The 15,867-nt window shown below is 55.0% G+C and overlaps 2 protein-coding genes across 7 annotated transcripts; both read left to right on the top strand.

The window, feature by feature from the left end:
* Positions 1 to 423: 423 nt before the first annotated feature.
* SCAMP3 (secretory carrier membrane protein 3) lies at positions 424 to 7,394 on the top strand. Of its 3 annotated transcripts, XM_025381947.1 has the most exons (9): positions 426 to 773; positions 1,128 to 1,205; positions 2,535 to 2,657; positions 2,744 to 2,864; positions 4,252 to 4,380; positions 5,712 to 5,871; positions 5,983 to 6,084; positions 6,582 to 6,699; positions 6,954 to 7,394. In XM_025381947.1, the coding sequence occupies exons 1-9, from the start codon at positions 708 to 710 to the stop codon at positions 7,098 to 7,100; spliced, it is 1,044 nt and encodes a 347-aa protein (XP_025237732.1). In that variant the 5' UTR covers positions 426 to 707; the 3' UTR covers positions 7,101 to 7,394. The 3 variants fall into 3 exon arrangements, with proteins under 3 accessions (XP_025237743.1, XP_025237732.1, XP_025237752.1); XM_025381958.1 differs by lacking the exon at positions 1,128 to 1,205 and having other exon boundaries at positions 424 to 773; XM_025381967.1 differs by lacking the exon at positions 4,252 to 4,380 and having other exon boundaries at positions 6,954 to 7,392.
* Positions 7,395 to 7,752: 358 nt separating this feature from the next.
* On the top strand, positions 7,753 to 15,574 carry FAM189B (family with sequence similarity 189 member B). 4 transcript variants are annotated; one of them, XM_025381805.1, is made up of 12 exons: positions 7,753 to 8,692; positions 8,904 to 8,960; positions 9,165 to 9,275; positions 9,381 to 9,500; positions 9,627 to 9,734; positions 11,279 to 11,451; positions 11,582 to 11,681; positions 12,019 to 12,088; positions 12,357 to 12,902; positions 14,295 to 14,363; positions 14,464 to 14,717; positions 14,812 to 15,574. In XM_025381805.1, exons 1-12 carry the CDS (start codon positions 8,468 to 8,470, stop codon positions 14,983 to 14,985), a joined length of 2,007 nt encoding a protein of 668 aa, XP_025237590.1. In that variant the 5' UTR covers positions 7,753 to 8,467; the 3' UTR covers positions 14,986 to 15,574. The 4 variants fall into 4 exon arrangements, with proteins under 4 accessions (XP_025237590.1, XP_025237580.1, XP_025237600.1 ...); XM_025381795.1 differs by having other exon boundaries at positions 11,276 to 11,451; XM_025381815.1 differs by lacking the exon at positions 8,904 to 8,960 and having other exon boundaries at positions 11,276 to 11,451.
* The last annotated feature ends 293 nt before the right edge of the window (positions 15,575 to 15,867 follow it).

Raw genomic sequence — 15,867 nt, 5'->3', positions numbered from 1 at the left:
TCCCTGGAGTTGGAGGTTTGGGAATGCTGGGGTGGAGGGATGAAACGATTGACAAACTTTCTGGAGTTTTGGGTACGAAGGGAGTCCTTACCCTCCAAAATTAAGCAGAGCCAGGCTACAAGTTTATTTCCCCTGTCCACCTAATAGGGGAGGATAGCGATGGGTGGGGCATTTCTTTCAGATTAGAATAGAGAAGTGTTATATGGTGGCACTTCTCGGATGTGGAATCATGAGAGTTGGGAAAGATCTGACTCCTAGAGTCTTTGGGCCGCGCCCCAGTGTAGAGCCAGAAACCCAGGTTGAAAACGTTCTTAACCTGACTCCTAGGGGTTTGGCAGGGCCGGTCAGAAGGCTCCCGTCGTCCATTTCGAGAGACTAGGAAGGCCGGATTCCTGCACGAGGCCTGCTGGGAAGTGTAGTTCTTTAGTGGAAGGAAGTCACATGGAAGAGGGGCGGTACTTGGTTGTGGGCAGTGGGTTAGAGAGATCACGTGGGGGCACTTCCGTCTTAGTTTTTGGCCAAGACGCACGCGCAACCCACGGCTGCTGCGGGGATCCTTGTGGCCTTTCCGGTCGGTGGAACCAATCCGTGCACAGAGAAGCGAGGCGTACTGAGGCGACTGAAGTGGACTCTGAGGTCTACCACTACCGCCACTGCTGCGGCAGGGGCGTGGAGGGAAGAGGGCCGCGGAGGTCGCAGTTGCAAACATGGCTCAGAGCAGAGACGGCGGAAACCCGTTCGCCGAGCCCAGCGAGCTTGACAACCCCTTTCAGGTGACTTGCGCCGGTCGGCCTCTTTCGGGCAGTCAGGTTGATTCTTCCCGGTTCGGTAGGGTCGGGCTACCTTGTATCCCCATTAGTGACATTTGATCCTGGGAAGAGCCGCCACGTGGGGTGACAGCGACTTTAGACCAGTCAGCACTCGGGGGGGGGGCGGGCCCTGCCCCTTAATGGGCTGGTGCTGGCAGTGTTGGATGATGGATTCGAGGTAAATGTTGTCCCAGTCCTGGGACAACGGCGTGACCCCGAAGGTGCAGTACTTGGAGCCACAGGCAGTTTGGGAATGCTCCCCGGGAATTCCCCTAAGTGGCACCGGGCGCCATCTGAGCCCCAGGTCTCTGCCCTCAGGACCCAGCTGTGATCCAGCACCGACCCAGCCGGCAGTATGCCACTCTTGACGTCTACAACCCTTTTGAGACCCGGGAGGTGAGCTACTGGAGAGCACAGGAATTCAAGGAAGGGGAGGGTTTGCCAGTGAGACAAGTTAGCCTGGGTACAGGGGACTTTTCTGCATGCACAGGAAGGAAGAGGCACTGTGATCTTAGTTCCCTGAGAGAGGCTAGTCAGCCATGGGATGTCTCATCCTTCTAGGGCCACCAGGGCCACCAACCCAAATGGTTTGAGCTCTAAAAGTCAGTCTTGGGAACATCTGGAGGCTGGCAAGGCTTTAACCAATGTTCTGTATGGGAAGGCTTTCTTGAAGAAAAAGGTTGGGGCTGGTTGGAGTTTAGGTCAGGTGTGCAGTTTGAAAGCAAGGAATGAGGAGGACTACACCTGTTTGTCCCACTGGATTAGAAAATGGTGAGTTGTAAGAATTTAAGGGGTTTTCATGGTACTTAAAACTTAAAAAAAAAAGGGGGGGGGCGGGGGAGCCAAGCATGGTGTGCAAGCTTATAATCCCACTTGGGAGGCTGAGGTGGGTGGATTGCTTGAGCCCAGGAATTCGATGGAGACCATCCTGGGCAACGGCGAGACCCCCATCTCTTGAACTGTTTTAAAAATTGGCTAGGTGGCCGGGCACGGTGGCTCACGCCTGTAATCCCAGCACTTTGGGAGGCCGAGGCAGGCAGATCACAAGGTCAGGATATCGAGACCATCCTGGCAAACACGGTGAAACCCTGTCTCTACTAAAAATACAAAAAAAAAATTAGCTGGGTGTGGTGGCGGGCGCCTGTAGTCCTAGGTTCTCGGGAGGCTCAGGCAGGAGAATGGCGTGAACCTGGGAGGCGGCGGAGCTTGCAGTGAGCGGAGATCGCGCCACTGCACTCCAGCCTGGGCAACAGACCGAGACTCCGTCTCAAAAAAAAAAAAAAAAAAAATTGACTAGGTGTAGTGGCACATGCCTGTAGTCCTTGCTACTTGGGAGGCTGGGATGGAAGGACTGCTTGAGCCCAGGAGTTTGAGGCTTCGATGAGTGATAATTGCACCACTGCACTCCAGCATGGGTGGCAGAGAGAGACCCCCACACCCCATCCCCAGAAGAAAAGGAAAAAAAAAAAAAACAGTTAAATGGGGAGATGTGGTAGACGAGTGATTTGAGTCCTTGCTAAGGAAGTGGATATGAGGGATGATAAGGCTGCTACAGGTCATCATAGGGTTCTCTGACAGAAATTTAACAGAAGAACTAGTTTCTTAACAAATGGGGGAAAGGCTGCTTCCTTACATCATGAGTTCTGGGTCTAAAGGTATTCAAGCAGACTCTAGATTCCTGTGTTACGAGGGACTAGATGATCACTAAGGTCTTTTCCTCAACAGCCACCACCAGCCTATGAGGCTCCAGCCCCTGCCCCATTGCCTCCACCCTCAGCTCCCTCCTTGCAGCCCTCGAGAAAGCTCAGCCCCACAGAACCTAAGAACTATGGCTCCTACAGCACTCAGGTACCGGAGGTGTGCAGGTGAGGGCTGGGGAGAAGGGCCAGACCTCGGGCCCAGGGCTCACATCTCTGTCTGCTCACACTGGGCAGGCCTCAGCTGCAGCAGCTACAGCTGAGCTGCTAAAGAAACAGGAGGAGCTCAACCGGAAGGCAGAGGAGTTGGACCGAAGGGAGCGAGAGCTGCAGCATGCTGCCCTGGGAGGCACAGCTAGTAAGTAGTAGAGTGGGGAAGAGCATCTAAGAGTTTGGGAGGAGCAAAAACAGGTCTTAAGAGCCTGGGCTCGGCCGGGCACAGTGGCTCACACCTATAATCCCAGCACTTTGGGAGGCTGAGGTGGGTGGATCACGAGGTCAAGAGATCAAGATCATCCTGGCCATCATGGTGAAACCCTATATCTACTAAAAATACAAAAAAAAAAAAAATAGCTGGGCATGGTGGTGCACACCTGTAGTCCCAGCTACTTGGGAGGCTGAGGCAGGAGAATCGCTTGAACCCGGGAGGCGGAGGTTGCAGTGAGCCAAGATAGCACCACTGCACTCCAGCCTGCTGACAGAGTGAGACTCCATCTCAAAAACAAAACAAAACAAAAAAACTAGACTCTGGAGTCAGACTGCTGAGTTTGAATTTTGGAGATACTGCTTACTAACCATGAGCTTTTAGGGAAGTTACTTAATCTTGAGTGCCTCAGTTTCCCTATTTATAAAATGAAAACCATGTTTGCATCTGTTTGACAGGGTTGTTGTGAAAGTTAAACAAGATATATGTGAAGTGCTTGGCACAGTGGTTGGATGTTTTAAATAATAATAAACAGTATTAGTTTTTCCACTCTCCCTTGTCTCCTTGGACCCCAAATTGGAGATAAAAGAGAGGATCCAGGGCTGGATGTGGTGCCTCACGCCTGTAATTCCAACACTTTGGGAGGCTGAGGCAGGCAGGTTGCTTCAGCTCAGGAGTTAGAGACCAGCCTGGACAACATAGTGAGATCCTGTCTCCAAAACATTAAAGAAAAAAATTAGCAGGGCGTGATAGTATCTGTCTGTAGTCCTAGCTCTTCAAGAAGCTGAGGTGGATGGCCAGGTGCCGGGGCTCATGCCTGTAATCCCAGCACTTTGGGAGGCTGAGGCGGGTGAATCACCTGAGGTCAGGAGTTCAGGACCAGCCTGGCCAATGTGATGAAACCCTGTCTCTACTAAAAATACAAAAATTAGCTGGGCGTGGTGGCACGTGCCTATAATCCCAGCTACTCGGGAGGCTGAGGCAGGAGAATCGCTTGAACTCGGGAGGCAGAGGTTGCAGTGAGCCAAGATCACGCCACTGCACTCCAGCCTGGGCAACAAGAGCGAAATTCCATCTCAGGAAAAAAAAAAAAAAAGAAAAGAAACTGAGGTGGGAGGGTTGTTTGAGCCCAGGAGGTTGAGGCTACAGTGAACCGTGATCATACCACTACCTTCCAGCCTGAACAACACAGTGAGACCTTGTCTCAAAAAAAAAAAAAAAAGAAAGAAAGAGGATCCAGGGATGGAGAGAAGGGCCAGTGATTCCTTTGTTGGTCTCTGCCTTACTTCTGGGGTCCCTCTGTTTTTCTTGTGCCTTACAGCTCGACAGAACAATTGGCCCCCTCTACCTTCTTTTTGTCCAGTTCAGCCCTGCTTTTTCCAGGACATCTCCATGGAGATCCCCCAAGAATTTCAGAAGACTGTATCTACCATGTACTACCTCTGGATGTGTGAGTAGTAAGAAGCCTTTTGGAGGAAGTTACAGGTAGATCTCTTTTTTTTTTTTTTTTTTTTTTGAGACGGAGTCTCGCGCTGTGTCACCCAGGCTGGAGTGCAGTGGCACGATCTCAGCTTACTGCAAGCTCCGCCTCCCAGGTTCACGCCATTCTCCTGCCTCAGCCTCCGAGTAGCTGGGACTACAGGCGCCCGCCACCACCCCCGGCTAGTTTTTTGTATTTTTAGTAGAGACGGGGTTTCACCATGTTAGCCAGGATGGTCTCGATCTCCTGACCTCGTGATCCACCCGCCTCGGCCTCCCAAAGTGCTGGGATTACAGGCTTGAGCCACCGCGCCCGGCCTCAGGTAGATCTCTTAACTGCTCTGGGGTCCGCTCACCAAGAACTAAACACTTCACCTCTATTTGGAACTCACCAGCCTGCTAGCAAATGTTCCTGCCCTCTCCCCACTTTTTATTGTCCCTATGCATGAATATATTTTGAATTCTTTAGATGTCTTTGGGCTGGGCATGGTGGTTCACGCCTGTAATCCCAGCACTTTGGGAAGCCAAGGTGGGTGGATCACCTGAGGTCAGAAGTTTGAGACCAGCCTGACCAACATGGAGAAACCCTGTCTACTAAAAATACAAAATTACCCTTGCGTGGTGGCGCATGCCTGTAATCCTAGCTACTTGGGAGGCTGAGGCAGGAGAATCACTTGAACCGGGGAAGTGGATGTTGCAGTGAGCCAAGGTCATGCCGTTGCATTCCAGCCTGGGCAACAAGAGCAAAACTCCGTCTCAAAAAAAAAAAAAAAGGCCGGGCGCGGTGGCTCACACCTGTAATCCCAGCACTTTGGGATGCCGAGGTGGGCTGATCACAAGATCAGGAGATTGAGACCATCCTGGTTAACACGGTGAAACCCCATCTCTATTAAAAATACAAAAAATTAGCTGGGCGTGGTGGCGGGCGCCCAGCTAATTTTTTGTATTTTTAATAGAGATGGGTTTAATAATCCCAGCTACTCGGGAGGCTGAGGCAGGAGAATGGCGTGAACCTGGGAGGCAGAGCTTGCAGTAAGCTGAGATTGCGCCACTGCACTCCAGCCTGGGCAACAGAGCGAGACTCCGTCTCAAAAAAAAAAAAAAAAAAGTCTTTGCAAGGGGATCACACATTATTGAGATTTGCTTTCTCCATCTCCCCTGTTAAGGATTCCATGAAGGCGCAGTTGCCTTCTTTTCTTTGCTCTGCCATGTTTGGTGAATTAGTTACAGGGTGAGCATAGATGAGAAGGAGTCTTCATTGCAGTCCAGAAGGACTCCTCATCCTGTCCCTCTGCCCCTTAGGCAGCACGCTGGCTCTTCTCCTGAACTTCCTCGCCTGCCTGGCCAGCTTCTGTGTGGAAACCAACAATGGCGCAGGCTTTGGGCTTTCTATCCTCTGGGTCCTCCTTTTCACGCCCTGCTCCTTTGTCTGCTGGTACCGCCCCATGTATAAGGCTTTCCGGTAAGTGTGTTAGTGGTGGGAGAATGATGGAGACCTGGGATGGGCCCCACATCTGCCCATCTTTCAGTTCTAATTCTTCTCCCACCCTCCCCATTTTTTTCCTCTTTGTAGGAGTGACAGTTCATTCAATTTCTTCGTTTTCTTCTTCATTTTCTTCGTCCAGGATGTGCTCTTTGTCCTCCAGGCCATTGGTATCCCAGGTTGGGGATTCAGGTTTGTGAGGCTGTCATCCACCCTCACCTTTCCCTCTAGACCAAGCCAGCACTGGGTGCTGAGATAGGAGTTGTTCAGAAAAAGGAAATGTGGTTTTAATCCTTGGGAGGTACTAGTTTAATGGGATATAAGACATACTTCCAGGATAGAGCGCAGACAGCACTCTTGACTCATGTAGATTGAAGGGAAGAATGCTGCATTTGGCTAATCCGAGGTGGCCTCCTGGAGGAGACACAGAACCATAGTTGAAAGGAGGAAGAAGAATCCCCAGACGAGTGCCTGGAAGAGCTTGGAGAGCTCAGGGCTAATGGTTCAGAAACTGGAATTAAACTATGAAGAGAGTAGATACAGTTTGGGATTGTGGTGCTTGGAATACTGCCAGATAGACAGGGGAGCCACTACTGATGGGAAGGGTAGGAACAGGGGATGTTGGTGGCATAACCAGTGGAGAAGCTGAGGAGCCCCACTTCACTGGCACCTCCTTCCCCTCCTTACAGTGGCTGGATCTCTGCTCTGGTGGTGCTGAAGGCCAACACAGCAGTAGCCGTGCTCATGCTGCTGGTCGCCCTGCTCTTCACTGGCATTGCTGTGCTAGGAATTGTCATGCTGAAACGGGTGAGGGCTGTGTTGAAGGTGGGGCTGGGAGGGTGAGATCATGGGTCCCCAGGGGCCTGGGTGGAACATTCAGGAGCAACCAGCACAGGTCAGGCTGCTGGGTGGTTCTCAGCTAATGGACCTCTGGGGTGTGTGTTTCTGTGTGTGAGTGTGTATGCTGGGCAGCAGGCTGCTGAGTGGTAGTGATGCTGTTAGGCTGGGGTGGGGAACCAGTGGCTGGAATGTGCTGCAATGTCTTTGTCCTCTACTTGCAGATCCACTCCTTATACCGCCGCACAGGTGCCAGCTTTCAGAAGGCCCAGCAAGAATTTGCTGCTGGTGTCTTCTCCAACCCTGCGGTGCGAACCGCAGCTGCCAATGCAGCCGCTGGGGCTGCTGAAAATGCCTTCCGGGCCCCGTGACCCCTGACTGGGATGCCCTCGCCCTGCCACTTGAGGGAGCTGACTTAGCTCCCGTCCCTAAGGTCTCTGGGACTTGGAGAGACATCAGTACCTGATGGCTTCTCTGTAGTGCTCCCAATCCTATGGCCATGACTGCTGAACCTGACAGGCGTGTGGAGAGTCCACTGTGACCTAGTCCCCCCATCAGGCCACACTGCTGCCACCTCTCACACGCCCCAACCCAGCTTCCCTTTGCTGTGCCACAGCTGTTGCTTCGGTTATTTAAATAAAAAGAAAGTGGAACTGGAACTGACATCCCCGTTTCCTGAATCTTCATTGGGAATTAGGCCTTATGAAAGAGGAGAGTGTGGAGTGAGGAGGGAAGGTCGGACCCGGCTTTAGTGTAAACTGGGAGATAGGAGGGGCAGGGCGGTGGAGCCCCGGTGGCTAGCGCAGGAAGGAGGTGGGAAGTCCACGGAAACGCGAAACCGGCAGACGCCAGGGAGCCCTGCTCCCCACCCCTCTCCATTAATGACGGGGAAGAGCCACCGCCTCTGCCGGGAATGCCAAGGAATACCCGGGCCTGGAGCCTGAAAAGCTGGGTGGGGCTCAAGTGGACGCCCAAAGGATCATTAGCAGCCTAGCCAGGGTCCAGAGAGAGGAAGCCACCGGTGGAGGCAGATCCAACTGCCTAGCCCTGCCGCGGGATCCCCCCAACCCCGATCCCTGACAGGGTCTCAGTCCCGAACTACAACTCCCGGGTTGCACCGCGCCGGCCCTCGCCGCCACGCCCCTCCATCCCGCACCATCCCCATTCCCATCCCCCTCTAGTCCCCGACCTGCGGCAGCCGGAGCTCAGGGAGCGGAGCGTGGTGGGGAGGCGAGCGGGACAAGCGACACAGGAGACAGCGGCGCCGCGGCCTCTCCCCACCAGGCGGCCCCGGATCCCACTGGACACCCTGAGGGCACACCGACCCCTCCCCTCTTCTCTAGACTTCTTTCCATCCTTCCCACATTTACCCTCCCCATCCCTCCCTGGGCTCTGAGCCGCCGCCCCCTCCTCACTCCTGGACTGGCCCTTCTCGGTGCCCCTGTTTCCTAGGGAGATGCGATGAGCCGGTGCCCCCGCGTCCTCATCGTCGCCCCAGGCACGGTGCCCCTCCAGTGCCCGTGGTGGGGAGGGAGCACTCCGCGGTCCCTCCGTGACGCCCCTCCCTTGGCTTCCCCCACAGCTGGCGTCCCTCGGCCATGCCCCAGGGGACCCAGCCAGGGGGTGGGCTGTAGAGCGAGGGAGGTGGAGAGGAGAAAGGACGGGGCCTTGGGCACCTCTGAGATGCTCCCAAGTGCCAGGGAGGGCCGAGCAAGGCGCAGGCAACCGGGCAGCAGGCATGATGCCCTCGCCTAGTGACTCCAGCCGCTCGCTGACCAGCCGGCCCAGCACCAGGGGCCTTACCCACCTCCGCCTCCACCGACCCTGGCTGCAGGCCCTGCTTACGCTGGGGCTGGTCCAGGTGCTCCTGGGCATCCTGGTGGTCACCTTCAGCATGGTGGCCTCTTCCGTCACCACCACTGAGAGCATCAAGAGGTCCTGCCCGTCTTGGGCTGGGTTCTCGGTGAGTTGGGTGCACAGTTGTTGGGTGCACAGTTGTTGGGTGGGGGAGGCTCCTCGGGCCCCACCCTCCACACCAGCTGCAAGTCCACATCCTCGCCTCTCCTCCCTCTCCTGGTCCTCTGCCTCCTTACAGGGCTGGGTGCATCCTGTGGTGAGGGGCTCACTCAGGAGCCTCCCCTGCCAGGCTGAGCCTGTGCCCACTCTGTCCCCAGCTGGCGTTCTCCGGGGTGGTTGGCATTGTGTCCTGGAAGCGGCCATTCACTCTAGTGGTAGGTGCCAGGGTCCAGTGCCCACTGGGAGGCAGGTGCCCAGCACCCAAGGGAAGCCCATTTATGCCCTCAAGAAGGGAACTGGCTCCCCAGTTGGTGCCAGCCGGGTGGGCACGAAATGTCTGTGAAGGAGGGGGACTCTGTCCGTGGCAGAGTAGTAGTCATGAGGGTCCCAGCCCTGAGTCTGCACCCTGTTTTCCCCAGATCTCCTTCTTCTCCTTGCTTTCGGTGCTCTGTGTCATGCTTAGCATGGCTGGCTCTGTACTGTCCTGTAAGAATGCTCAACTGGCCCGAGACTTCCAACAGTGCTCTCTGGTGAGATTTGAGGAGGGAGAGCTGGAAAGAACTGGCCTGGGGAGGTGTGCAGGACACCTGAGTTTGTCCTGACTCAGGCTGCCTCACCCTCCCTGCTCCACTCAGGAAGGAAAGGTCTGTGTGTGCTGTCCCTCTGTTCCCCTCCTCCGGCCCTGTCCAGAGTCGGGGCAGGAACTGAAAGTTGCCCCTAACTCCACCTGTGATGAAGCCCGAGGGGCCCTCAAGGTGAGCTTGTACCCCACAAACATCCTCCTGGTTCTCACTCTTGCCTCCCTTCCTGGGGTACTCACAGGCCCATAATGTATGGGACTTAGCCCTCTCCTGATTCCTCTCCTCCTTTCCCTTCCCCAGAACCTGCTCTTCAGCGTCTGTGGGCTCACCATTTGTGCCGCTATAATCTGTACCCTCTCTGCTATTGTCTGCTGCATCCAAATCTTCTCCCTGGACCTCGTGCATACGGTGAGAGAGGAGCGGGGGCCAGGGCCACGCAGGTATGGTAGGGGCAGGGGTGTGTGTGCTGAGACTTGCCTGAGGGAACAATGGCTACAGATCTGGCTTTTGAGCACCAGGGGCTATGGGTTATCTATTATCCTCATCTATTGGAGGAATGGATGTTTAATGGGGAGGATGAGAAGGGGAGATGGCAGGGAGTGACTTAAGTATGTGATGCCCATCTGGGACCAGGAGAGGGGGCTTTAGAGAATGGGACCGGATGGTGGGGTAGAGTCAAGAAAGTCCTAGGCTGGGCACGGTGGCTCATTCCTATAATCCCAGCACTTTGAGAGGCCGAGGCAGGCAGATCACCTGAGGCCAGGAGTTCAAGACCCGCCTGAGCAACATGGCGAAACCCTGTCTCTATTAAAAACACAAAAATTGGGCCGGGCGTGGTGGCTCACGCCTATAACCCCAGCACTTTGGGAGGCTGAGGCAGGCGGATCACCTGAGATCAGGAGAATGAGACTATCTTGGCTAACATGGTGAAACCCCGTCTCTATTAAAAACACAAAAAATTAGCCAGGCATGGTGGCACGCACCTGTAGTCCCAGCTACTCGGGAGGCTGAGGCAGGAGAATGGCATGAACATAGGAGGTGGAGCTTGCAGTGAGCTGAGATAGTGCCGCTGCACTCCAGCCTGGGTGACAGAGCGAGACTCCGTCTCAAAAAACAAACAAACAAAATATAAAAATTAGCCAAGTGTGGTGGCAGGTGCCTGTAATCCCAGCTACTTGGGAGACTGAGGCAGGAAAATTGCTTGAACCTGGGAGGCAGAGGCTGGAGTGAGCTGAGAGGCAGGAGGATCACCAGATACCAGGAGTTCGACACCAGCCTGGCCAACATGGCGAAACCTTGTCTCTACTAAAAATACAAAAATGAGCTGGGCGTGGTGGCTGGCGCCTGTAATCCCAGCTATTCGGAAGACTGAGACTGGAGAATTGCTTGAACCTGGGAGGCAGAGGTTGCAGTGAGCTGAGATCGAGCCATTGTACTCCAGCCTGGACGACAAGAGCGAAACTTCGTCTCAAAATAATAATAATAATAATTAGCTGGGCATGGTTGCATACCCTTATAATTCCAGTTACTCGGGAGGCTGAGGCACAGGAATCGCTTGAGCCTGGGAGGTAGGGGTTGCAGTGAGCTGAGATCATGCCACTGCACTCCAGCAACAGAGTCAGACTCTGTCTCAAAAATAAAAAAAAGAAGGTCCTAGATGGAGGTGAGGCTAAAGGGTGGACATTCCTGTGAAGACACAGTGGGTGAAGCTTCTGGATGGAGGTGGGGCCATAAAGAAGAGGAATTTGTGGGTGGGCAAGGCCAGAGCTAGAGGTACAGGGTGAGTGTGGGGTTAAGGAGAGCTGATTTGGGGTGAGGGAGGAGCCAGAACTAGAGCTTCTCTCAGGGGATAGGGCCAGAAAAAATAATGTAGATGAGAGAGGCGTTTGGGGGCCTAGAAGGAGCTATATTCCTAGCATCCAGACTTGCTGACCTGCTTGCTTCCCCAGCAGCTGGCCCCTGAGCGGTCAGTCTCAGGCCCACTGGGACCTCTGGGCTGCACGTCTCCACCCCCAGCCCCTCTCCTACACACCATGCTGGACCTGGAGGAATTTGTCCCGCCTGTGCCTCCGCCACCCTACTATCCCCCAGAGTACACTTGCAGCTCAGAAACAGATGCACAGAGGTAAGGCCTGGTGGGGTCTTGCTGGGAGAGCTAAGGAAGGGGACTGGGGCTGGGCCTGGGTTGCTGGAGAGAGGGATCTTTGTGGAGTGGGAGTTATTTTCCTACATTGACCCTCTTCCTCATCTGCCAGCATCACGTATAATGGCTCCATGGACAGCCCAGTGCCCTTGTACCCTACCGACTGCCCCCCTTCTTATGAGGCAGTTATGGGGCTACGAGGAGACAGCCAGGTGAGAGCACAGCATGGCTTGGGGTGGGCTGGGGAGCTGGGGTCTAGCCTGGAAAGCTGAACAGGCTGTAGCCTCTGGATACATATAGTAACAGTGGTCAAGGTCTTTACAGCACCAGCATGCCCGCTGTCGCCTTTGATCTTCCCTAGAGCCTGGTGAGGTGGGTGGGTTAGAAGCTATCATTTCTGCCATACAGACGCGGAAACTGAGGCTGCACAATTAAGTGACTTATACAAAGTGACAAGGCTAGTCTGGAACCTGAGTTTCCAGAGCTCTGTCTAGCACGTGGGGGTGTTCAGTGTGTAGGGTTGAACCCTTGATCCTGTGTCTTCTGCAGGCCACTCTCTTTGACCCTCAGCTTCACGATGGCTCCTGCATCTGTGAGCGAGTGGCCTCCATTGTAGACGGTGAGCAGGGCGTAAGGAGGGGTGGACAAGGGTAGTGCTGCCAGGGATAGCTGGGGTGGGTAGGGACAATAGAAGGGGAAAACAAGGCGGAGTTGGTGGTTTGGGGACAGAGGAGGGCTGTGGCAACTTGGAACCCTGGACTTATTTGTCTCCCGTGAGATAAAGCTGGAGGCACAGTGGCCCCTAGAGGCTGGGCTTGGGAAAACAGCAACTGCCTGGGCAGGGCCCAGCCAGGCTGGTGCTACACAGCGCCCCCTGCCGCCCACAGTGTCCATGGACAGCGGGTCTCTGGTGCTGTCAGCCATTGGTGACCTCCCTGGGGGTTCTAGCCCGTCGGAGGACTCGTGCCTGCTGGAGCTGCAGGGCTCCGTGCGCTCCGTGGACTACGTGCTCTTCCGCTCCATCCAGCGCAGCCGTGCCGGCTACTGCCTCAGCCTGGACTGTGGCCTGCGGGGCCCCTTCGAGGAAAGCCCCCTGCCACGGCGCCCCCCACGGGCCGCCCGCTCCTATTCCTGCTCTGCCCCTGAAGCTCCACCCCCACTGGGTGCCCCCACAGCTGCCCGCAGCTGCCACCGGTTGGAGGGCTGGCCGCCCTGGGTGGGACCCTGCTTCCCCGAGCTGAGGCGGCGGGTCCCCCGGGGAGGGGGCCGCCCAGCCGCAGCTCCGCCCACCCGAGCCCCTACTCGTCGCTTTAGCGATAGCTCAGGTTCCCTCACCCCCCCGGGGCACCGGCCTCCTCATCCGGCATCCCCACCACCGCTGCTGCTGCCTCGGTCCCACAGCGACCCAGGCATCACCACCTCCAATGACACTGGTGAGCCCCCTCCCCCACTGCCCAGGCTCAGGAGATGGTAGGCACTGGGAGTTAGGTGGCCAGTGATGCCCACCAGGATTGGGGCACTGTTGAGGTCCCTGAGGAGGAAGAAAGGGCGAGTTCACTCCTCTGGTAGACACTTCTCGGGTACTCACCTCTTAGGGACAGAACATCCATAGCATGATCTCGGCTCACTGCAACCATGTTTCCCAGGTTCAAGTGACTCTCCTGCCTCAGCCTCTCGAGTAGCTGGGACTACAGGCGTGCGCCACCACAACTGGCTAATTTTTGTATTTTTTAGTAGAGACAGGGTTTCACCGTTTTGGCCAGGCTGGTCTTGAACTCCTGACCTCAAGTGATCCACCCACCTCAGCCTCCCAAAAGGATTTGTTTTTTGAAACCAGTTCCACAGCTCTCAGCTTGGTCCACTTATCTGTCCTCCCCAAGCTTCAGCCCCCACTTGTAAAACATGTATAATAATAGTACTTCAGGCTGGGCACAGTGGCTCACACCTGTAATCCCAGCACTGTGGGAAGCTGAGGTGGGTGGATCACCTGAGGTCTGGAGTTCCAGACCAGCCTGGCTAACATGGTGAAACCCTCTCTCTACTAAAAATATAAAAATTAGCCGGGTGTGGTGGAGCACACCTATAATCCCAGCTACTAAGAGAGGCTAAGGCAGGAGAATCGCTTGAACCTGGAAGGCGGAGGTTGCAATGAGCCAAGATCATGCCACTGCACTCCAGCCTGGGTGACAGAGACACACTCCATCTCAAACAAACAAACAAAAAACATGTATAATAGTAGTACTTCAGCCATAGGCATCATACTCAAAGATGCTGAGAAAGGAGATAGTGGCCAGGCGTGGCTGTTCACACCTGTAATCCCAGCACTTTGAGAGGCCAAGGCAGATGGATCACCTGAGGTCAGGAGTTCGAGACCAATCTGGCCAACATGGCGAAACCCCCATCTCTACTAAAAATTCAAAAATTAGCCAGGCTTGGTGGTGGACGCCTGTAATCCCAGCTACTAGGGAGGCTGAGGCAGGAGAATCGCCTGAACCTGGGAGGCGGAGGGTGCAGTGAGCCAAGATTGCGCCACTGCACTCTGGCCTGGGCAACAGTGAGACTCCATCTCAAAAACAGTAAGAAAGGAGATAGTACTGGGGTACGCTCAGCACTGCGCGCCAGGTGCTGAACACCACCACTGCAGTCCCTGTTGTGGTGGATCGTACCATCTAGGTGCTGGCTAATATGGACAGAGATGCTGGCCCTTTGATTGAGGATGGAGCACGGGAGCTGTGAAAGCTCCTCTGGGTTTGAGTTCCCACAGGAGGGTGGGTGTGTCCACAGAACACTCCCACTCACTTCCTGTCTCCCTTTCTTCTCCTCAGCTAACTTCAGGGACCTTTATACCAAAGTGCTTGAGGAAGAAGCTGCTTCTGTTTCCTCTGCAGATACAGGTCAGCCATGTGGTTTTTACCCCAGGGGTGGGGTATTGGGCATGGCTGCCCGGCCCCCTCTCCACCCCACAATACCATTCTCTTATCTGTTTCTCTGCAGGGCTCTGCTCTGAAGCCTGCCTTTTCCGCCTGGCCCGCTGCCCTTCCCCCAAGTTGCTACGTGCCCGGTCAGCTGAGAAACGGCGCCCTGTGCCCACCTTCCAAAAAGTTCCCCTGCCCTCAGGCCCTGCACCTGCCCACTCCCTGGGGGACCTAAAGGGCAGCTGGCCAGGTCGGGGCCTGGTCACTCGTTTCCTCCAGATATCCAGGAAAGCTCCAGACCCCAGTGGGACTGGAGCTCATGGACATAAGCAGGTGGGAATTCGGGGAGCCAGGAAAGATGTTTGGGAAAGCACGGAGCTTCAGGTTGGGCCTTACTGATGATGCCCTTTCTCGTGTCCCTGTCCAGATGCCCCGGAGCCTGTGGGGCCGGCCTGGCCGAGAGAGCCTCCACCTTCGCAGCTGCGGAGATCTGAGCTCTGGCTCTTCCCTGCGGCGTCTCCTGTCTGGCCGCAGGCTGGAGCGTGGTACCCGCCCCCACAGCCTCAGCCTCAATGGGGGCAGCCGGGAGACTGGGCTCTGACCTGGGCTTCTTGTCACACTGAACACATCCAGATGAATGCTGGGGCCACAGGCACCAGTTGGTTGGGACCAGCAGCCCCCAGCATCCTCTTGCACTGGCTGGCACAAAAAGAAACCTGCTGTATACCTCCCAAAGTGTCCCTTTCCCTCCTACCTCTGGGGTCTCTTGCTGCTTGCCTCTGCTGCTCTGGACTGGGAGAGCTTTTGTCCTGTGCTGCATGGGTATTTAGGCTGTGGGGGAGATGCCCCTGCTTATAGCACTGGAGGAGGAAAACAAATTCTTGTTCCCCCAGCATGAGAGTGGCTCTTTCTCATTTGCAAGGGCACTATGGTCAGGGCAAAGGCATGGCCCAGGTGTTTAAGTACAGGGGGACGTGTGCCTATGCAATGGGGTGGTAAGGCAGGCACAAAGAGTCCAAAAAATCTAGGTGGCCTCTCAGCTCTGCCACCTCTAGCTGCATGACCTTGGGCAAGCTATGTAACCCCAATTTCCTGATCCATTAAAGAATGTGAAGGTAGAATGTTTGTAAAGCTCTGAACAGTATGTGAGCCTTCAATAAATTTCAATTTTCCCCTTCTTTTCTTGATCATTCTTTATCACCAGTGAAATTTGTTCTAGTGTCTCTCATATTTAAGAAAACTCTTTCAGGGCTCGGTATGGTGGCTCATGCCTATAATCCCAGCACTTTGGGAGGCCGAGGCAAGAGGCTCACTTGAGCCTAGGAATTCAAGACCAGCCTGGGCAACATAGTGAGACTCTGTCTCTACACAAAACAGAAAAAATTAGCCAGGCATGGTGGGACATGCCTGTAGTCCCAACTACTAGGGAGGCTGAGGTGAGAGGATCACTTGAACTTGGGAAGTCCAGGCTGCAGTAAGCTGT

This window comes from Theropithecus gelada, chromosome 1 (assembly GCF_003255815.1).
Source record: "Theropithecus gelada isolate Dixy chromosome 1, Tgel_1.0, whole genome shotgun sequence".
NCBI lineage: Eukaryota > Metazoa > Chordata > Mammalia > Primates > Cercopithecidae > Theropithecus > Theropithecus gelada.
Note: the sequence above shows the minus strand (reverse complement) of the source record. Positions and strands in the feature narration are given on the sequence as shown.